Source organism: Tupaia chinensis, unplaced genomic scaffold (assembly GCF_000334495.1).
Source record: "Tupaia chinensis unplaced genomic scaffold, TupChi_1.0 Scaffold000017_1, whole genome shotgun sequence".
In the NCBI taxonomy this organism is placed as follows: Eukaryota; Metazoa; Chordata; class Mammalia; order Scandentia; family Tupaiidae; genus Tupaia; species Tupaia belangeri.
Genome location: NW_006159447.1, coordinates 1,804,819 through 1,828,943, shown reverse-complemented (window position 1 = coordinate 1,828,943; position 24,125 = coordinate 1,804,819). Strand labels below are relative to the sequence as shown.

The 24,125-nt window shown below is 39.4% G+C and overlaps 1 protein-coding gene across 1 annotated transcript in view; it reads left to right on the top strand.

Moving 5' to 3' along the window:
* The window catches only part of SAMD12 (sterile alpha motif domain containing 12), a 482,055-nt gene that overhangs the window by 181,848 nt on the left and 276,082 nt on the right, over window positions 1-24,125 (top strand). Inside the window, exon 3 of the mRNA XM_006140047.3 lies at window positions 23,552-23,681. Coding sequence (XP_006140109.1) covers window positions 23,552-23,681 — 130 coding nt within the window. The remainder of the gene's footprint in view (window positions 1-23,551; window positions 23,682-24,125) is intronic.

The following is a 24,125-nucleotide window of genomic DNA, read 5'->3' as shown; positions in this document are numbered from 1 at the left end:
AAAGATTCTATTTGGACTCAGCACTTTCCTCCACTTTCCATTTGTTTCTTACAGGACTTAACCTTTTATCCTGCCATCCGGGGGTAACTGGCAATTGCTTTTTGACTTTCCAGGTCTCTCTGCTTTTGATTTTGTAAAAGGTCCTCATTTTTCATTATCTGTATTTTCAGCCATAGTGTCAAGTTTGCTTGTTTGCCACCTCCTTTCTTTTCTTTTTTTTTTTTCTCCCTCCTTTCCTGCCTTCCTTATTTGATGTTGTGGAGAATTTGCTTTGTTTCATCTTTCTCTGCTTCAATCCAGCCAGTGAATGGATGGATGGATGGATGAATGGAAGAACATTCTGCTTCTTTCCTTTCTAATGACCCACGATTGCCAGAGTTAGAGGCTTTGGTCTATGTGAAATTAAGTAGTGTATCTTTGTGTTTTATCGCTGTCCCCTGCCACAGTCCCTTTAATATGATAGACACATGCCTATTATTAATTGGATAACAAAAATTATTGCCAAGTTCAGATTCGGTGTTGAAATGAAGGTGAGAACTACAAGTTTATCAGAATAACCATAGCCTTCATGTTGTTTAGGAAGAGAAGCAGGATGAGGCTATTAAAAATAGAGGAAATAATGTGATTTCTTTAGAAACCTTACTTATCAGATGTGCACATAATCCTGAATTTGTAGATATGAGAGCGATTTGAAATAAAGCAGCCTTAGAAGGGAGAGACGTGGACTGGTATAAAATTAGATTCATTTAATACCATGTGCCTGGGACTGACAGAATCAAATGCAGGTATTCCACAATTTTTAAACCCTGGTGGACATTAAAGACATTTCCACATTTTTATTACTGTAAATAATATAGCAGTGCACATCTCTGTGAGCCCATTTAAATGCATGTGCCTGTGTGTCTAAAGGATACAGACCTTAAAGCAGAATTGCACGTTGTAAACTTGCAGAAAAACACAAATTTGCACTTCAAAAGGCCAAACTAGTCTAAGGGAGAGCACATTTCCCCATTGGATATTATCAATCTTCGCAACGCTTACATGCTTTTTCGGTGAAAACTCGATCATTGTTTTCCTTTGCATTTGTCTGTTTGCTAGTGGAGCTACGCTAATGCAGCAGTTGAAAATAATGAGGTGAATCTGGATGTTCTAGGATAGAAAAATAACTCTAAAACCTATTGTTAAGTAAAAATGAGCTGAAAAGCAGTGCATATGGTGCTTTCCCATTTGTAAGGGTAGGCTGGACTCCTAGAAGAACAAGCACTTCTACTGATATTTTGCATACGTGGAAAATACTTGGGGAGGAAAGTGCGTAAAGCTGAACCTCGAAGTGCTGAGAGCCGCTACCTCTGAAGAATGGAGTTGAGAGAATAATTCGGAAAAGTATTAAGGTTCTCTGTACCTCTGTATTATTTGAGATGGTGCAGTGAGAATGCATTCAAAGATGACCAGGTATTGGGGCCAGCAGGTGGCGTGGTGGTTAAGGCATTGGACACCCACATGGCATGGCTGACTGTGGTTCAAGTCCTAGACCTGATAGCTTGAAAATCACGTGTTGGGTGTTTGCTTTTCAACAATTTGAGTAGTTGACATGTAAATATTTTCTCAAAAATATTTAAAATCATATTGTCTCTATTACTATTGAGTCACAAAATTATAACAAATATTTTGAAAGTTATTTTTAAAATTCAATTTTTTGAAATTTTCAAAGTTTTTTATTGTCAAGAACTATTGAGTATGAGCAAAATTTTTTGATATCTAAATTAAATGGGAAAATGTAAAATAAATAAAATATTTAGTAAAAAAAAAAAAAAAGTTTAAAAAACCCGCAAAAAAAATCACACTGAGCACATGTACGTGCATGCCCAAAATCCCAGGAGGAGAATGGCAGAGAAGGTACTGCAGCGTGGCCATTCCTCCTGGGGAGGCGAGTTCTCAATTTTCCTCTCACTGTCTCTCTCCAGTGAGCATACAAGCCCTGCAGCGGGGTTGGGGGGACTTAAAAAAAATACTATGTATAATTTTTTTTAAATTAATTAAAACATCCATAGTATAAGGTCCTCTCTCTCATGCATCTGAACTTTTGTTAAGTGACAACTGGAGTAGCAAATTATAAAAGCAAATATTTGTGTAACCAGCCACTACTATGTGGCCGACCATGCGTTGGAGCTGCGAAGGGCAGAAATGATGGATAGGGCTGTCAGTACCCTTGAAGTGTTCATGGTGCTGTGTGGGCGCAGACATTTAGACAGATAATTAATCCTCACTGGGGAAGGGTGCTAATTGGAGAGTGTTACCAAAAGCTGTGGGAACAAGGCAGGAGGCACTTGGGCTGCTGTTTGAGATGTGGCTTGAAACATGTGCAGGAATTCTCCAGTCAAGGCGGAAGTGACATCCTATTAGAGAAAGTGATGGGCAGACACATAAGCACAATAGGGACAGACATTTATGTAGCTGGAGAAACAGTTCAGCAGAAATGCTGGGTGGTGGAGCTGGGTACCAATCGTGGCAAGGTGGCCAGATGGGGCCGTAGAAATGAATCTTGTTCACCCTTGCGTCTCCAGTCCCCCAGCCTACAGCTTGAGAGAACGCATGCATGGTATGCAAGTGGGTGCCCTGCTGTCGGTGGGAACCAGACCATATCCCTGTTCATGGCTGCTTCATCCCTGATCTGCCTCCGCTCTTCTATCTTGCTACACTTTACATAGAATAGTGTTCCCCTCTCAGAATCTTCATTTCTGTTTAGTGCTTCTGCCTTTTCATTGCACTGATATTCTCATGCTCCTCTGTCCTAAGCATACCCTCTGTTTTACCTTCTCTCTGCCTCCATGTATGTCTGCATTTCAAACCTTCTCATGCAGGCACCAAGCTGGGTGCGTTCCTACCCATGCTCAAAGAAGCTGCGGCTTATCTTTGTCCTTGTTCTCTCTGATTATATACTGCCCTCACCCTATTAAGTCACTCACACTCTCCTCCTGTCTCTTTTGAGGCTCTTGGCCTCAAGCCCTGATTTTTCATCTTTGTGTCCCCAGCAGCTAGAATAGTTTCTGGCATATGATAAGTGCTTAATACATGTTGACTAACTGAATTCAATTCATGACACTTTTCTCCCTTTAAAGGTGGGTTGTTGATTTCTCAGGCCCCTGGACAGTAGTACAATGCTGTGTGTGGTTATAGGACAATAGGGTTATATGGGACAATATCCATTCTGATAATTCATGAAAGGAAAAGAATAGTGGGGTAGAGCATTTGTGCAGGGACAGTATCATATTGGAATTCCAAGCAGATTGGGGGCCATGTAATTATTACTGGAAAATACATTTCTGTGGAAAAGTAGAAGCTTTTCAATAAAATCTGAACCAAATGTTTAAGGAACACAAACATGAAAAATTATCTGATGATAAAGTGTATGATAATATCTTTAACTGGACTAATATACAGTGTACTTACGCTGGGAAAATTTATTTTACAAACTGAAATGATATACAGTGATTAAATGTATAAAAATAAAAACTTGTAGAAGGGAGATCAGAAAAAGGATGAGTGTCATAACACAATTTTTCGTTTTCATTTTCTTGTGCTGAGGTTATGTAGTTACTAAAGGCACTAATTTGCATTAGTTCTATGTTAGTGACTACTTGTGGAAGGAAGTCAACCAGGCCACCTTATCTAAAATAGACCACACCTTACAGTACCTCTCTTGCTGAGATTTCTTGTCTCTGTGACATCATCACCATTGGGCTGTTGAGTGGTTCAGTGTTTATTTCGTGCACTAGAACATAAGCCATGTGTTGGGACCAGCAGATGGCATAATGGTTATGTCACTTGACTTCCATGTAGTGTACCATAGTTCAAGTCTCAGACCTGGCAGCTTAAAACTCATGCCAGGCGTGTATGTGTGCGTGCATGCTCTCCCAAGATCCCAAGAGGAGAATGGAAAAGGTTGTGGTGTGGCCATCCCCCTAGGGGGTGATTTTCACTTTCTGTCTCTATTTCTCCAGCGAGCACATGTACCCTATAGCAAAAATCTCTCCCCCCAAAAAAGGACATAAGCCATGTGTGGGCAGGTTTCTTGCTAGACATTCTTAGCAATGCATCCCAAAGTGCCTTGCATCCAGTATGTCATGCACGAATGAGTTTTGTGCTTCCTCCATAGAAAAATCTACATAACCATGTACCTTCTGCTCAGTATTAAAATTTCATTATATTTAAGTTGTTTTGTTTTTTTTCAAACTTAAATTGTAAGGGCCACTTGTTTGGCAGACTTAAAAACCTTTTCATTCATCTGACATGAAGTAGTCATCCGTGGTTATTAATAATTGTTTGCTTGTTTTAAGGGACTTTTGAATAATTTGAATAATAATACACAGAGGCGTTTTCCTTGCCTTCAGTACTGCCCTTCTGTCCATCCCTTTGTTAGTTGAAAGAATTCCTGTTTAAAGTAGAAAATAAAACTGTAGCTGTGATGCTGAATTTTTTAACCCTGGAAATCAGAGCATTTGCAAATAGGAACTACAAAATTAATGTGATAGGTTATAAATTATGGTTCAACATCTTTTCTGTGTGCCAGAATATTTTTTTTTAAAAAAAAGCAATGTATTAATATTGTAAAAATTGAAGTCATGAACTGAATACACACACATACACACACATATATAACTGGAGCCTTAACTACTATTTGCTTTGAACAATGGGGCAAACAGAGCATGAAATTAAATGTGGGGCACATTAAACCTACAGATTTTAAACTTTTTATATGGTCATTTTCAGTGATTAACAGTAACTTGAAAACTAGTTTGATTCTCAAAAGAATTATGGAATCAAATACATTTGATGAGTAGAAATAATATGATTGAAAAGGTAGCTAAGGGAGAGGCTGACGACACCCTGCTTGGAGTATGAAAGAATTTAGCTGCTTCATAATCAATAATCCCAAATGACTCTGAAGGGCTCTGCTAATGTATAAAAGGTACAGAAAAATAATGTAACTGAGGAACAGAGAATCAGTGGAAAATGAGTTTAAAATCCTTTTTTGGGCATTTTCTTTAGAGGATCAGAAAAATGGCCTGTACTTGATTCTCTCTGGTCAGTATATCAAGTGTGTAGTCCAGATATATATATATTTTTTATTAAGGTAACATGCTTTTAAATCAAAGAGGTCAAGAAATGCAAAAGATACCTTTGAACCTCCAACTTCCTTTTGCACCTGCTTGGAATGCCAAGTGGCTAAAGGATCAGAATTAGGCCCCAGAATAGAAATGGAAAATAATGTGTATGCAAAGACAGAGAAGGAACGTTTTTTAATTTAACAACCAGGCTATATTCAAATGGAAAACAGAAATGGAATTTTTAAAAATGAAAGGGAAAACTTCCTAAAAGAGAAAAAGCAGAAGCTAGAAGGGATGAAAACATGGAGGTGGACTTGAGATGTTATTTGGTGAGAAAATGTGATGTAGTATAGTAAAGAAGCTGGATTGGCAGCATATTTTTTATTGTTTATTCTTATGGACTCTGGGTGATGCCTGTTGTCCGGAAGAGTTTTCTTTGTTTAGGTTTGTTACATTTCATAAGTAGCATTCAGGAGCCAAGTGAAAATTGCTCAGTGAGATTCCAGATTTTTATTTATGGTCCCAAATGATCCTTCCCGGGAAGGTCAGTTAACCTTGAAAACCCAAAGGACAAGTCATCTTGGAAGAAAAGCTAAGCAAATGAAAATGTTTCCTCTTGGCCAAGGTGTATATGTGCTACTTGAGACCTGGGATTCATGTTTAATTGGATAATCATGGCTCATCAGTGAGGTTGCTAAAATTTCTCTTTCTCTTAGTAAGAGCCAACTTCATGCCTGCATCTAAGAAATTATCATGATGGTACCAGCAGTTGGCGTAATGGCTATACTGCTGAACTCCCATGTAGTCAACCACGGTTCAAGTTCCAGACCCAGTGACAAACTCACGCTGGGCACGTGTGCATGTATGCCCAAGATCCTGAGAAGAGAATCTCCAAGATCCCAAGAGGAGAATGGAGGAGAAGGGATTGCGGTATCCCCCTGGGGGGTGATTTCTCGTTTTCTGTCTTTCTGGCAAGCGCACATGCCCTGTAGCAAAAACCTCTCCAAAAAAAAGAAAAGAAATTATCATGATATGGTTCAATGTTTGTCTTTCCACGCTGTTTTCTGGAATAGAAGGGATTGCAGCATGGCCGTCCCCTGTGGATGAGGGTGATGTCTCATTTTCTGCCTCTCTGGCAAGTACACACACCCTATAGTAAAAATCTCTCAAAAAAACAAAAATTTTAGAGATTAGATAAGTTTTCAGTACTTACAAAGGACAACCATGAAGGGTTGGTGTTTAAGCTGAGATCTGAATGACAAGCCAAAGCTGAGAATAAGAACATCTGAGGGAAGAGCTACCTTCCATTATTCACCATAAGTAGGAATGGGCTTTTTATGTTGAAACATTAAGACCAACTCAAAGATGACTAGGAGTTGCATGAAAAGAGGGCCTTGCAGAATTGAGAATGGAGTTTGGAATTTATTATAAGTGCAAAGGGAAGCCACAGAAAGACACAATCAAATCTACATATTAAGTGTTACACTGATTGTATTGTGGAGAATCAATTCTAAATGGTACCTGGGAAACCAGGTTGAGAATGTCTTTGAACTGGGGTGGAATGAGTAAAGGTATGGACCCTGGAAGTGCTTCCCAGGTAGACTTTTAATTGTGTATGTGTATGTATTTGTGCGGTGGAATAGAGCAGGGGAAAGCTAAGGAATGAAAGCATAATTTCTGGGTTTTTGGTTAGTGTCTGCTCAGATGTGGAAACACTGGTGGATGAGCAGATTTGAAAGAAATCACAAATTCTGTTTTGAATATTTTAAGTTTGGAAAGTTCCGTTAGACACTGACATGAGATATCAAGTAGGCAACTTATATAGATAAGGAAGTTAAAGAACAATATTGAGGAAGAATTTCAAACTTGAGATTCATTGACAATCTTTAAGCCACAGGGTCTTGAAATTACTCCAGGAGAAAGCACACATAGAAAGGTGAAAAGATTTCCAAGACCAAGCTCCAATGGTACTATTTAGGTCAGAAGAGGCAATGGCAAAGAGAGAAGTAACTAGTGAAGTAGAGAGAAAAGAGAGATGTGTAAGGTCCAAAAAAGGAAACGAGTTCAAGAAGAAAGTGTGTCAGGTGCTGCCAAGAGGCCATATGAAACAAGGTGTGGTATTGGAAGAAGTCCTACTGGAATTAGCAACCCACCTGCCTCAGTGGAAATCAGGAGCATGGAGGGGGAGCTAAGAAAACTGTGAGGTGCACAGACAGGTTCATTTGCTTCAGACAGCTCTCAAGATGTTCTTCTCTGAAGAAACCAGACAATTATTAATCTAGAAAAAGAAATTTTGGCACATAGTACTACATGGATGAGCCATGTAGTGAAGACCTTTTACAAAGTGAAATAAGCCAGTCACAAAAGACAAATACAAGTGATTCCACTTACAAGAGATACATAGAGTAGTTAAACTCACAGAAGCAGAAAGTAGAATGGTGATTTCCAGGGGTTGGAAAAATAGGAAGGAAGTTATTGTTTAATGGTATTGAGTCCCAGTTTTGCAAGAGGAGAAGAATTCCAGACTTCATAGTGGTGATGGTTGCAGAATAATATGGATGTACATATTTAATACTAGTAAACTTATAAATGGTTAGAATAGTACATTTCATTTTATGTGTACTTATCACAATTAAATGTAAGCATTTTGAAGTCATAAATATGAATATAGATATTCAATACAGAAGTTTTGGTATAAAAATGTCTTAAGCCTCTTAGAAAAATTTAAGTCACCCTAAAAGGAATGACAATCAAGATACCTTTGACTTCTCAGTGTAGTACTTGAAGGTAGAAAGCTATGTAGCATTGCCTTCAGATTTTTTTTTTCAACTTTTAACTCCATGTCTAGCCATATTATCAATCAAATGTGAAGGTAGAACGAACATTTCCGCCATCGAGGAACTGAGACTCAACCTCCCACAAGCCCTTTCATAGGAAGTTGCTTATGAATTTATTTTAGGAAGAAAAGAAAAAGATTAAACTAAAAGGAAGGCAGGGTCCCAGAACATAGTTTATTTATTTATCCATCTATCCATCTATCCATTCATTCATCCATCTAGGAAAGTGATCTTCAATGGCCCTTGTGTAGCAGATTTGGGAAGCCGCCCATCTAATCCAGATTTAGGAAGACTCCATGAGGTTGATTTTTGGGGGGAGGGGAGAAGAAGTTGATAAATATGATATGATTAAAATCACCGAAAAATTGGATGCAAATTAAACAAGAAAGAAAGAAAAGATACCTAAAAGATACCCAACACTGCATAAGAATATTTGTTTCCAGTGTAAAATAAACTAGCTGTGGTTTGAATGTAAGCAACTTCTGGCATATCAGAAAAGAGTCCAGTTGCTTTTTATCTTGGAAGATTTCTTTGAGAATTTCAATGGATATGACATTGGACTACTAAGGGTGTGACAGAAGAAAAAAAAAATCATCCAAAACAGACTAACTGGCCCAGCATTCAAACGGTATTTACACAGTCATAATAAGGTAAATTCTGCCTATTGATTTTTAAACTTAGAATCAATTCACAGCCATAATATAGAGTAGATATGGCTGTAGAACAGAATTTATGCTCTATGTTATTAACCTTGGCAATATAACAGTAATACTGTGGATGACAGATGATAGGACTTTGATGGAAAAGAACAAGTATAGAAAATTTAAAAGGAGTCCTTTGGAAAATCATGTAGATTTAAATATACTGAGGTAACAAAAATAATTAATAGAACTAAAATTAATAATACCAAGTGCAAACATTGGAAAAAAGAGATGAAGGAAGTTGTCATTTATATGCTAATTCCTGATCATTATCATTGGAGGTATCAAGAGATAATTTTCCAAGTCTGATAAATTAAAAAGACAGAAAAGAGAAACCATTAAGAGTCTGTCCCTGGTATTTGCAACTAAAGTTGAAGAAGGGTGGTATTTGAATTAGAACTATGTATGGGCCACTGTAAGCCTTTTTATAAACGTTTTTTGTTTTTAAAGCCATGTGCATGCTATCTTTGCTAGCATCCAGAAGATTAAAAACAAACTAAATTAGAAGCATAAAATTACTTCAATTAATCAAATAAAGTTATGTAATTATAACTAAGGTCAGAGGAGAATATGGACATAAAGACATGCTTAGACAGAGATGGTCAAAAAGTTGACAAAATTAAAGGTGATTAATGAGGTAAATTTTTGGTAAAATTTAATTGTATAAAAGTCACTATTTGAAAAGTAAATGCAAATATGTATTTTTTAAATATGTATTTTAAAGTTTCTTTTGCTCATAGAAGAAACAGAGCAGTAGGAAGACAGTACCCCAACAGCAACTTGACACCACTCTGCACCCCCAGTCTCAGCCAACTCTGAATTAATCATATATGGTATACTTGGTGTACACAAGGAGGTCTCCAGACATGTACTCAGAAACTTCCATGGGGGTTAGGCTCACACAATATCATGTTTTACCACTATGCTACCATTCAGCCCCTTTAACAAAAGTATTTTTCTGTTGTAATTTATCTTACCTCTACTTATCCTTTTTTTAATCATATGTTAGTAGTAACATTTTCAAAGTTCTATGAGTCTTAGATTGTCAAACTACTGTGTCTGAATTGGCCAGTTTCTCTTAACATGAGTTTGCCCTGTGTTGGTTTGCTTGGCTGTCATAACAAAGGACCACAGACTGGTGTTTTAAATAAGAGAACTTTATTTTCTCATGGTTGTGGATGTTGTCAGATACTAACCTGGCTAGCTTCTGGTGAGACTCAGCCTATGGCCATCCTTTCACCACATACTACAGCAAGCTTTAAGATATCTCCTTTTTTTTTTTTTTTTAAGAGGTTTTTGCTATAGGTGCGTGCACTCGCCAGACAGACAGAGAGACAGAAAGTGAGAAATCACTCCCCGGGGGGATGGTCACACCACAATCCCTTCTCCTCCATTCTCCTCTCGGGATCTTGGGCACGCACACACACGCGCCCGGCGTGAGTTTTAAGCCACCAGGTCCGGGACGCGAACCGCGGTCGACTACATGGGAGTCCAGCAACATAGCCATTACGCTAACTGCTGGTCCCAAGATGTCTCTTTTTGTAAAGCAAACAAAAAAACACCCATAATCCTGTTGATCAGGGACCTATTCTTATGACCTCATTTAATCTTAATTATTTCCCTAAAGACCTTGTCTCCAAGTGTAAGTTGAAAGTTAGGATATATCAATTTGGGGGGAACACAAACATTCAGACCAGAATAAGTCCTCATTTTACTGAGTTGAACAGGTAGTCAAGTTGTTTTGCCATCAAGAAATTATGGAGCGGGACCAGCAGTTAGTGTAATGGCTATGCCGCTGGACTCCCACGTAGTTGACCGTGGTTCAAGTCCCGGACCTGGTAGCTTAAAATTCATGCCAAGATCCCGAGAGGAGAATGGAGGAGAAAGGATTGCAGCGTGGCCATCCCCCCTGGAGAGTGATTTCTCGCTTTCTATCTCTCTCTCTCTGTCTGTCTGGTGAGTGCACATGCCCTATAGCAAAAAAACTCTCAAAAAAAGAAAAAATAAATTATGGAGCAAGAGCATGGCTATTCTTTGTATGAGCTTATCTTTTAAAGCTCAAGAGCACTACTAATGGAAGCTTTGCACAGACCAAACCCTAACACAGGAGATTCTAAAGTTTCTAGGTTCTCCCAGCCCCAGAGTCTCCACCCTGCCCTACTATATACAATTGCAGCAACATTTTTATAGGGCTTCAGTTTTCCCTGGAGTGCCAATAACATGGTGGCCCAACTTTCCTAGAATCCATCTGTTCTCTTTTCTTTTTTTAAAGAATTATTTTATTTAACTTTACTCTTTTATTTTAACTTGATGGGGGGGGGGGAGAGAAAGCAAGCTGCCAGGTCCAGGACTTGAACCGTGGTTGGCCATGTGGGAATCCAGCACCCTTAACCACCATGCTACCTGCCAACCCCCATCTGTTCTCTCTTCTATAGGTCATTCAAATGAAATGTTCAGCCTTTCGATTATTTTCTTTGTTCTTCATAACAGTTTTGTAAATGGGCAGAGTATTTTTGCTTACTCTCCTGGTTATGTAATTGAGAGATTAACACTGCCCTACTATTTACAGTGCAGAAAATGTGCCTCTTTCTGTAAAACAGGGCAAGAAATAGCCCTGAAGCAGGGGTCAGATGACTGGCTCCAAACCCAGCTCTGCCCTTGACTCATCCAGATTAGGACAAAGGTAGGATTGAGTTTAATCAGATTTATTTTAGTTAACTGAAGAAGCAGTCTAGGTCTGAGAAGCTCAGTAAGATAGCTCATGTCTCTGATCCTCACTGTTTCCTTATGGCCATCAACCTAGAGTACTAGCATAAAGCATTTAGTTTGGATTATTGCAGACCTGAACAAAATGAAGCTTTGAAATTTGCCAGCAGTGTGACCAGCAGAATGAGTTCCTCTACTTATTTAAGCCTGTTTCTCTGTAAACTTGAAGTAACATCTACTTTGTACATTGTTGAAAAGATTAAATATGACTTATTGAAAGCCCATAAAATAACTTTCCCCATGTTCTGTGTTCAAGTCCTATGTAGTATTATGTCTGAAATGGTATAAGTACACACTGTCACATTCCCAAGCCTGATTTGATAGGGTTTGACCAAGCGTGTTCTCACAGGGGTTTCAGAAACGGAATAGTGTACAAGCATGTAGCTCCTCTTGAGAGCTCATTCAGACCTGACTGTCATCGCATCTGCTGTATTCTTTTGGTATAGCCAAACACATGGCTCCTCTCTCCTCTACCTCCCTCAAACTCAAGATGTGGGGAAGCAGATGCTATCTCATGGCAGAGGCCCTCCAGTAATATTGCATATGGTCATTTCTGCATCAGGGGTATTTTTGTCATCAGTCTGCTACATTGTTTATTCCAAAAGGATTGTAAAAATACGATGAGTATGATCTATCACTGTTTTTGTGGCTCATATTTGTTTTCAGCTTTGCTTTTGCCACCCTTCCATTCATCCAACATTCACACCGGGGTTTGCCCATAAGGTATGTGCTCAGAGGGTGTGCGTGCTTTTGTGTCTCCCATAGGGTGTGCTCATCTCTGTGGATGGGTGATGTGTTTTCCTGCTGTTCTAACACAAGAACAGACACAAAGTACTTGTGTCTCTGTATTTCTCTTGACAGGCCTCACAATCTGGGCTGATGGGAAGGACAGGCCTTGATAACTAGAGCCATCCAGGATGGCAGAGACTGTGATTTTCCGTTGACTGCCTCTGCACATCTGTCTATTCCCTCTATGAAGTTTTATTGTTAGAATCTCAAATGTCCAGCAACATGCATTTGGCAGCCAGCAGATCTTACTAGCATTGTGTGCATTGTGTAAAAGCATTCACTTCACAGCTTTTGAGCAGAGGACCCATCTGAATATTTCAACTTTACAATTAGCTCCATAATTTGGTTGGGGAATCTGGATTGTATCTCTGGCATGAAATTAGAACTCTTTGTACATGTTTGTCCCTGGAGATAGGGAAGGCCAAGTCTGAGTCTCAGAGGGAAACCAATAGCATGAGTTATCATTAGATGATATAATGTGATATTTATGTATTTGCAGCTAAGCTCAGCCTGAAAAAGAGCATTCCTTTTGTCTCTCTTAATTTACTATCTTTATATTCATGGATTTTTCTCTCTATCTTTTCTGTCTTTTCTCATTTTCTTCTTCCTATGCCTACCTTCCCCACTGGGACCTTTACCAACCGTTTTCCTTTTGATCTTAGCTGACTACAACTAACACCATCTTACTGTGTCTACAACCCAACTCTGCTGGACACCAGAGACTCTGCCTGCATCCACTGTACTGCACTGTTGCTTCCCTAATTCTGTCTTGAAAATCCAGCAGAAAAGCCTATTAATGTCATTAACAGATATTAAGATTAGCGTTCTGGACACATAGTATGTGTCAAACACTGTTTAAGGACTTTAGATGAACTATTTCTAAGTCTTCCACAAACTACAAGATAGGTATTATCTGCAGTGTGTTGAAAAACATGTCTGGAAAGCCTCACTGACAGGCCCAAGGTCCACAGGGCTAGAGAATACCAGAACTGGCCTTCAATCCAGGTCTACATGATTCCAGATGCCAAGCTTGTTTTATCACATCATTCTTTGTGTCAATCGGGAGGAAAAAACCTTGCTAAGAATTATAGTGCTAGGTCGCTTCTGCATTTTTGGCTCAATATAAGAGAAATCTAACTGCAGAAAAAGCTGGTATAGTCAAGAGTGCAGTGGGACTTGAACCAGTTTTCTGACACTCAGAGGTTATAGGAGTTGTGATATATGATGACGATAAGGCTGACAGTTCTTTTATTGTTCAGTAGACTTTGGGTGCCAGGTGCTCTTCTAAAGTTTGGGATTCTCACACACACACACACACACACACACACACAAACTTGTGCATCTATAAATTGGCAGAAAGAGACAGATAAACATTTCAAGAAAATAAATAAGTGAATTTTGTAATGTGTTATATGATAGTTGTGATGGAGAAACAGTAGAGTAAGACAGTGAGTACTGGAAGCCCCAGAGTAAAAGTTGTTGTGTTTTTAAATAGGGAAATTAGGCTAGGACTTACTGAGAAGGGACCATGTGAGCTAAGCTGTGGAGGACGTGAGAGAATTAGACATGTAGGTGTCTGGGAGAAAAATATTCAAGGCAACTTACAAATGGGCATAATTGGTATTTTTGAGCAATAACATGGAAACTGGTACAGGAGAACAGGATATATTCGGGAAAGCTTGGTAAAGATGCCGAAGATGGGGGCCAGCAGAGGACATAGCAGTTATGTCTCTGAACTCCCACTCCCACATAGCCAACGGTGGTTTGAGTTCTGGACCTGGTGATTTGAAACTCATGCTGGCACGTGTGCATGTGTACCCAAGATCCTTGGAGGAGAATGGAAGAGAAAGGATTGTGGTGTGGCCATCCCTCCCCAGGGGGATGATTTCATACTTTCCCTTTCACCGTGTCTGTCTGTCTCTCTGTCTCTCTGTCTCTCTCCAGTGAGCCATGCCCTAAGGCAAAATCCTCTTTAAAAAGAAATGCTAAAGATGCTCGGTATCCAGGTGGTGTGAACTTTGTAAGCCAGCCAGTTTAAAATGAAGGCTGGAGAAGAGCAGAATGACTTAGGTGTGTTAGATGCCTAGATGCAGTTATTTAAGTGAGGCATGATAGTGTCATAGTGTTTCCAAGCAGGATTGTAGCAAAGTTAGTGATTTTGTCTGGACATATTTGAAAGAAGAATTCCTCAGAATTTTCTAATAAATAAGATGTGGAATATAAGAGAAAAAGAGTCTATGATAAATACAAGATTTGGGACCTTAGCAGAGAGAAGTATAGGATTTCTACTATATGAAAGGTAGAGCATTTGGGAGGGGGAAACAGAATGGGTCCATTTTGGATATAATGAGTTTGAGATGTTTACCAGACATGCAGATGCGACTGTGAAGGGTTCAGTTGGATGTATTAGTCTGTAGTTAGAGAAGGTGACTCTAAATGTATCTTCCTATACCATGGTAAGAAAAAAGAAAGCCATGAGAACCAGCGAAGAATACCCTGATGTGACATATAAGATGGGAATTTGTGCAGTGGGTCATGAGATTTGTCTTCATTTTTTTAAGGGCAGGACTAAAGAACCACTGAGAAAGATGACAAAAGTCTCACATTGGCTTCCACAAGAAAGAACATTTGAAACTATTAGTGCTTATTAGCAATGATGCGGCTTATTTCACATAATACATGTTGTGATGGTATGAATTTTATATGAAAGTCTTAAATCCAAATCTGTGTTTTGCCATATTTTGTATAGCTCAAAAACAGAAAAAAAGAAAGAATAGTCATTTTTAATTAGAAGATTGATATTTAGTGTTTATTCAAGTAAAGTGGTTTATGCACACACACGCACACACACATGCACCTTGACATACATCATAGTTCAGGTTTACTAAATGCCATCTCTCTCCTTTTTTTTTTCTTTTTTGCGAGAGAGATTTTTGCTATAGGGTGCATGCATTCTCCAGACAGACAGTGAGACAGAAAGACACAAAGTGAGAAATCACCCCCCAGAGGGATTGGCTATGCCACAGTCACTTCTCTTCCTTTCTCCTCTTGAGATCTTGGACATGCACGCACACGTGTCCAGCATGAGTTTTAAACCACCAGGTCTGGAACTCGACATGCAGTCGACTACGTAGGAGACCAGCAATGTAACCATTACGCCATCTTGGAGGTCTTAAGGGGGATTGAATTCTTGCATTCAGGTTTAAATTCAAACCAAATTATTTCTAAAATTCCTTTAAAACTTTGTTTCTATAAGTCTGTGCCTCTAAGTATTTTAGGAATGAAATAAGCCAGACTACAATTTGATATGGACAAATTAAGAAAGAACATTATCTCAGGCCAACCTTATCTTCCTTTTAATGACTCTATGACAGTGATATCTTAGAACCTTGGTTCCCAAACTTATAGACCTGGGACTCAGTTATATTCTTAAAAGCTACTGAGGAACTGAAAGTACTTATGTTTACATGGATGATACAAATATGAGGAAAAAAGCAATATGCTGGTTAATAAGGGTTTTAAATGATGAGTTGAAACTGGCAGAATAAAATTAGTTTAGAAAAATCTACCTTCAGTGTAAGAATTCCTTAGTTTGACAGCTGTTTATCTGACAAAGACTCAAAGTTTTACATTTCCTCTATGTTGAGTGCAAGCTACTGGTACCAGTCAGCAATAACAAAGTTTTAGGATTCAATAATCTTCAATAATTTTATAGTCAATACACTTAAAATACCACCTTGAGGGAAGCATGAATAGGTTACAATTTCCAGTGAGGAAGGCTGGAAGGTTAAACAGATGTCCTATATAGAACAGTTGAAAACACTAATAATGTCATATTATGTTTTTGGAAAAGTTACCAAAATCATTTACTCTTTACGTGGGGCACTTTACTACTCAAAAGATGAGCATTCAACTTAGGAAGTACGAAATGACTCAGGTGATATTGATGCAGTGGGTAAAGATGGAATGATGTGTTGAGGTAAGCAGGTGGCATAGCAGTTAAGACACTGGATGTACATGGCCAACTGCAGTTCAATTCCCACACCTGGTGACTTGAAAATCACACCAGGAGTGAGTGAGTGAGTGTGTGTGTGTGTGTGCGCGCGCGCATGCACACGCACCCAAATCCCAGGAGGAGAATGGAGGAGAAGGGATTGTGGCATGGCCATCTCCCCTGGAGGGTGATTTCTCACTTTCCCTCTCATTGTCTCTGTCTGTCTCTTTCCAGTGAGCACATGCACCCTATGGCAAAAACCTAATGAGAAGAAGAAAAGATGGGAGAATACAAAATAACACTGCATAGATTTATCTTTCGTTCACTCAAGAGGAAATGTATTTGTCATTTACTTGAAAATTTTCTGTCAATGAGAGGCCAGCTCCTAGGGAGGTATAAAGTTTAAGAGTTTCATCTGTCCAAAGCCATTATAATCCAAACCCAAGAATAACCATTAATAAGTGGATTTCATAGGCTGCCCTGAAAACAGACAATAGACAAGAGACTTAAAAATTTTCTGGCCACTTTTTTCTGTGGACAATCAAGATGATAGAACAGGATATTACTATTATAGTATTTAAAAATTAGTTTAAACATCAAATTTTCTGTGAACTAGCCCATGTTCCCTGATATTTAGAAACCCTTTTTGGTGGGCTAGCCCGTGGCATTGCCGTCGAGGTCGCTGGGTCCCACATGTCTGACTGTAAGGTTTGATACCCAGAGCTGGTGGATTGAAAAACACACTGAGCACCTGTGCCCAAAAATCTGACAGAAGGGAGACATGGAAGAAAAGGAATTACAGCATGACCATTCCCCATGGGAGTAGGGATGCTCTCTCACTTTTTCTCGGAGTACATGTATCCTCTGGCCATTTTTTTTTTTTTTAGAACAACCACCACCCTCTTTTGGGTGAATGAGTATTAAATACTGCTAAAGTAGATATTATTGGTTTGGCATGTGTGTGTGTATTCCTTCTTGACCCCTTTTTCTCCATCCTCTTCCCTGCTTCTTGTCACAATCTTAAAATGACACAACGGAAGTCAGTAAAAGTGAGGACTGAGAACTAAAAACAGTAAGATGGTAAGAGAACAAAGAAGCAGCTCCTAGAGATTGCAAACACCTGCTTATACAATACTGAAGACGTTGTTACCACTTTCTGATATTTGGCCATAAAGCTCACTTTGTCCTGCCAATGGCCCTAAACAATCCAACCGTTTGCTACCCTTCCACAACCAACCAACTGGAAGTTATGTAAGTGCTTATGAGCTTGTACAACCATTGGATTATTTAAATTATAACATTCTTTTATAAATAAAATCTAGTAAATTAAAAGAATTTATATTGCAAAACAGATAAGGCATAGTTAAATTATAAAATAAAATTTTAAAATATCTCATAAAATGTCTTTTCAATATTAAACTTCTTTAAAACATGTAATTATTTAAGCAGAAAAGCTTTAAGTTTGCCTTGGAAAAGTGGAACTCAATGCTTAAGAGTTCATTATGGGTCATCAGGTGACACAGAAGTTAAGGCAACTGAATCCCACTTGATAAACTGCTTGGTTCGAGTCCCCCAACTGAAAAGCACAGCAGATACTTGTATGTGCGTGCCCAAAATCCCAAGAGGAGAATGACAGAGAAGGGATTATGGCATGACCATCCCCTTTGGGGGTGGGCGGTGGGATTTCCTTTTCTTTCTGACAACAGCACATACCCTATAGCTAAAAGTAAAAGACAGAACAAAACAAAATTCATTCCTGGTGTTCCTTCTTGAAGCTAACTTTGCTCCTGGATCCCTCACGGCTAACTGTGCTGTCTGAGTTCTGGGCCCAGTGTCTTGAAAAACACAGTGGGGACAGAAGCGAGATGACGAAGGGAATCATCGTTTGGGAAGCCGTCGCAATAAGACGCACACGTTGTGCCACCGCTGTGGTTCTAAGGCCTGTCACCTTCAGAAGTCGACCTGTGGCAAATGTGGCTAGCCTGCTAAGCGCAAGAGAAAGTCTAACTGGAGTGCCAAGGCTACAAGACGCAATACCACTGGGACTGGTGGGATGAGGCACCTAAAAATTGTATACCGCAGATTCAGGCATGGTTTCCGTGAAGGAACAACACCCAAGCCCAAGAGAGCAGCTGTTGCGGCATCCAGTTCATCTTAAGGATTTCAACGATTAGTCAGGCAATAAATGTTCTCGGTTAAAAAAAAAAAAACACAGTGGGTGTGTGTGCATGCCCAAGATTTCTAAAGGAGGCAGAAATAGAAAAGAGTGTAGTGTGGCCATGCCCTATAGAGGGCACTTTCTCACTTTCCGGCTCATTCTCCTTCCAGTGACTGTTCTCTGACAGGTAGCTCCGTAGATCTTTCTTCAAGCACAATTGAGAAATTACTATAAATCATAGCTGAAATTATTGTATAAGGGCAAATTAAAATAGCGATCTTCTTAAAACACACACACACACACACACACACACGTTTGCAAACCTTTCCCTCAGGAATGTGTATTTTGCATAAAGTGAGGCCTCCCAGGAAAATAGAAAGTTAAGACATATGAAATGCACTTGCAGTTTGTTTATAGAAAGGCCAGGACCAGTTCAGAAAGGAAATGCCTGGAATTTTACTTGGTGTCACAGTGCTTAGAGGTTAAGATAACAAACTGCCTCAGGCCTCTTTCAGGGCAGCAAAACAAACCAAAATTGTCTCTAGGGTTGTAAATCCATAGAGGGATGTGGTAGACATAAACAAGGAGAAAGAGAACTGGGGTAAATGCTTGCTTAATGTTTGCCTTTGGGCAGGATTTTTTTTTTTATTAGTTTAATGTTCCTAGTAAATGTGAAATGCTTTATCTCTTTGCATTATTAACTATTATTATTTTGACTTAAGCTCTCACTATAGGGATGGGGCAGGAACAGGCAGTATATCAAAGTAGAGATGAATGTAAATAGAGTCTGGCTGTTAGATGGCGAGGAAAGGAAGGCAGTCAAAGGACTGCGCCTCCCGTGCCAACCTTCTCAAAGGGACAGTACGTGAAATTAGGTGGATGCAGTTTTAACACATGCTGCTACTTGTTAAAAATGACATATGGAAGGTTAAGCTTTTTTTTTTTTTTTTTTGAAGAGTCTTTTTGCTATAGGGTGCATGTGCTCACTGGAGACACAGAGAGAGACAGACAGAAAGCTAGAAATCACTCCCCTCAGGGGAGAAGGCCACGCCACAGTCCCTTCTCCTCTATTCTCCTCTTGGGATCTTGGTTATGCCTGCCCACACACCCAGTGTGAGTTTCAAGCCACCGGGTCAGGGACTCAACCCACGGTTGACTATATGGGAGTCCAGTGATGTAACCATTAAGCCAGCTGCTGGTTCCTAGAAGGACAAGCTCTTTAAAGACAGTGGTCAGCTGTCTCAGTCACTTCCCAGACGTGGCTGTTGAGGAGGAGCACCATGAGGCAAAAAGTAACTAGGAGTCTCCCACATTGCTCCTAAAAGAGAAGTGCAGGCAGGATAAATGAAAGCTGGCTCCAGGAATCCAGAAAGAAGCAGCAGACTGGGGAAGTGGAGCCATTATGGCTCTTAACAAGTTTACATGGAACAAACTAATAACAATTTTATTTTTTAAAAGCCAAGACTACGAATCAGTCGATGAATGGGTCTATACTTTTCTCACTGTCTGATTAAGTACTGACAAGCAGTGATATTAAGCGTAGAATTCTTTACTCTCCTCTTTCCCATTTTATTTGTTATGCCAGTTTACATGCAGTTACCCCAGTAGGTTCATACGGTCTTAAAAATCGATGCCTAAAACTTGGAGTGATAGCAAATTACCGCTTAGTAAGAGCATATTTTGAATAAAAAGTAAGGCATCTCGTTGAGTATTGGCCTCAGAACTTTTGGATTTTTCAATGAAAGAAAAACTTGGAACAACGTACATGATGGGCAGATGAGATTGCCCTCAGAGTAGACTTGGCATTTGGGGTGAAATCTCCACCTAAACCCAGTTGATGCTGAGGACCCTGCTTCTCCTAGGAAGTGAACAAGGTTAAGAATGGCTTTTCAGGAACAAAGTTGACTATGTTGATGGATAAGCAACTTCGCCCTCCTGCCTTTCCCTTCCCAATTGAAAGCATTTTATGACTAGTTTATAAGAGTTTCCAAAAATGTGATTAGCTTTACTTGCCAGAAACTTGTAAGAGTTCAGGGTAATGATGTGTCAGCTATAAACTCATCCAGCTAATCTGGAGGAAAATTTTTAGAGCAGCGAAGAGCCAGATTCAGAGGTGCTGACTTGGGAAATGTGGTAAGTGCATTTCTAGCTAAAAGGTCTAAACTTTTAGTTTCCTAATCACGCAAAGGAAAGAAATTAGTGATGGGCAAAAAAAAAAAAAAAAACCAACAATAACAACAAAACTTTAGTCATTTATACCCTCCATTTACAAGGTCTTTCTCTCTCCTCAGAATTAGGAAAGGGATCATGTGATTTTACAAAGGTTAGAAGGCAAATGGTTTGACTTGAAATTTGCAGCTGATTAAGCAGAAAGTCTAGTTTGCGAACACTGGCTCAGTGAAAGTTGTCTGCTTCCGTTAATTCATTCACTTATTCATTGTGGACATCAGAGCATCTGGTAAAAGCAAAGAACTGTGGGGATCACAGTTCTAACAGCTCCTATTCTCATTGGGCATATAACCTAATCGTCCAGTTACTAGGCTTGCAAACCAAATTACCCCAAAAGTCAGTGGTCTGAGATAAGTGGTTACGATGCTCATGGATTATGTGGGTCAGGAGTTCACTCAGGGATGGTTGAGTGGCTGGTCTCTGTGTTGTGGTGTCTGAAGCCTCAGCTGTAAGATTCAAAGGCTGGTGGCTGGAATCATTGTTTACTCATTTGTTCCGTGGTTGGTGGTGTCCGTGAGTGAAGACCTTAGATGGGATTCAACAAAGCACATGATTTCTTCATATGACTTGGGCTTCTTTACAACTTGGCAACTGGTTTCCAAAGGTGAATACCAGAGAGTGTGAGGCAGGCTGAAGCTGTGCTTTTTTTTTTTTTTTAATGACTTAGTTTTAGAAATCACAAGGTATCGATTCCATTATACTGCATTGCTTAGGACAGTCCTGTATCTTGCCAAAATTCAACTAGAGGGAATATCAATGCCAAATAGAATGTCAGTCATACTGAATGAAAAACAGATATATATGAGTATGTACAAATGTGTACGTGAGCGTATGTACGCATATAAAATCGTTTTGGAAAATACAGGGGGTCTGCAAAATTTTCATTGAAATGTGCATTATGGGAAGGCTATGGATAGATTGTAAAAAAATATTTTGCTCCAAAATAATCTTGAATTTTAATTCCATTTTGTCCACAAACTTTTTGAAGTTGCCTCATACAGTCTACTTTTATTCACTTAAGACTGAAAAGAAATTATTACAACATAAAGCAAAAAGTGAAAAGTACTATTTGTGATTATTCTTGTAAGTAAAGATCTAAGGAATCATGCGATTAGAAATATATTTTTTAGGGACCAGCAGTTAGCGTAATGGCTATGTCGCTGGACTCCCATGTAGTCGACCGCAGTTCGAGTCCGGACCCAGTGGCTTAAACTCACACTGGGCATGTATGCGTGCGTGCCCAAGATCCCGAGAGGAGAATGGAGGAGAAGGGATCGCGGCATGACCATCCCCCCTGGGGGCCGATTTCTCAGTTTCTGTCTCTCTGTCTCTCTCTGTCTTTCTGGCAAGTGCATGTGCCCTATAGCAAAAACCTCTCCAAAAAAAAACAGAAATATACTTTTTAAAAATCCCACCTGAATGGGCCGGCAAGTGGCATGGTGGTTAAGGGCGCTGGACTCCCACATGGCCGACCACAGTTCAAGTCTCAGACCTGGTGGCTTGCTTTCTCACTTCCTCTCTCTCTGTCTGTCTCTGATCAAACTGGAAAATAATAATGATAATAATAAAGTTAAAATAAAATAATTTTAAAAAAATCCCACCTGAACACTATACTTTCTAAACTTGACTCACTTGCATATTATACTATTTTTGCTATGATCCTCTTACCTTCTGCGCTATCGTTTTAATTGTTTTTCTTTAAACTGGCTGACTGATTTTTTTAACTCATTTGTTTGAAAAGCAAACCAGACACCATCAAAAAATTATTTTTGCCATAATTTATCTGCCACCCAAAGAAAAAGTCCTTAAATAGAAATGTAAAGCAGAATAATTATTAGAAGCTATATGTACTGCTTTCTATGGATAGTTCTTAAGACTGAAATGTGCATTCTGTTTGTCAAAGAAAATTTTTTTAAAAAGCACACTAGCAGGTGTCGGATATTATATCACACTCTGTACAAATTTAGGTTCTCTCCGTGCCTTAATCTGAAAGATAGAAAAAAAATGTGCAAGAAAGCAAGACCTCAGGACAAGGACAGTGATGTTTAAATCCAGGTTTTACCAGCCAAGATCCTTTAACAGTGACTAATACAATAACCCTCCATTTTTGGCAAATACTGATACCGAATGATACAAATTACTGATCATGAAGCTTTTATTTACCCTTAACCAAATTCCTGGGATCTAGGAGGGCCACTAGCATCTGGCAGAGTCGAAGCTTTTTAATTCATAAACGTATTTGTAATCTGCCATTTGCCAAAGGCTGGACCTTTCATACCCCTGTGAGCTTGTGTTTTTCTCATAAACACTTCCCCAAAATCCAGTGAGCATAACAGCCCATGACTAGTTGGCTTCTTTATAAAACCTAACTAACCCATTATCTGATTACCATTCCTGAAATGCTGGTAGAATTGACTTTTTGCTTTCCCACTGTGACATAACTAATGTTCCTAGGCTTTACAGGGCCACTGGAAGTTCAGAGCCCCCAGGCAGACTTGCACTTTGTATATGCAGGTATCTAAGTCCTATTGCATTCATTTCTAAAATAAGGATTAGCCTCTGCTGGGGCCAGTGATGTACTAGACCCTAGAGACATCCGAGAAAGCAAGAATGAATATCTTCTTGGAGTAGAGAGAAAAGCACTTGGGGGCAACCATTTTGTCCCTAAAATTCAATTAATTGCTTAGCAACCCTATCCTTGTGTTTTAGAAAACACTACTTCCTAGAGACTCCTAGGAATTTTTCCCAGTAGAGATGATAACTGAGATAGTTTTCTTGGCCATCTCCATCTGGACTTTTTCGTTGTGCTTTCAGCAGTATTGAGAGGCTAGGAGGAAGACAAGAACCAGATATTTATCATCACAGAATCCAATCTGTAGCCTTTACCACACTCTAGGACTTTACACAGTACTGCCTTTGTAGGCATGGGGCTGGCATTAACAGACCTTCTTTTTCTTCTTCATTTATAGTCAGCGACGGTAAAGCTGTCAAAACCAGTGGCTCTGTGGACCCAGCAGGATGTCTGCAAGTGGTTGAAGAAACATTGTCCAAATCAGTATCAGATCTACAGTGAGTCATTCAAACAGCATGACATAACTGGTAAAGTATGCAGTATCCAAGATATTTCACTCCCGTTCCCCTCCCCTTCATGGTGGCCTTTCCCATACCCTTACATGAAACCGCATTTTCCTACTGAAACTTCCTGGCACAGGTTTACTTTGAAAGGGGCGCTGTTTCAGATACCTGTGAGCCATTCTGTTTAACAAGCATCCGTGATTACTGTCAGCCACTGTGGACTTTGGGAGCTTCACTTTCCTACAGTGGGACTTGGTTGGTGGTTTTCAAAGTCTATGCTATGGAACCTTTGGCTGCCAGAGGGACAGAAGGTGGGCTTTAGGTACAAGTGAGTATGCTAACTGAAGCAGCTCCCTCTATGTCTCTTTTATATATTCAGATCCCACAGAAAACATGATTTGGTTTTCAAAAGGATTCTAGTACTAAATATATTGAAAATGCTGAGCTAGATTATCATAGATTCCTGCT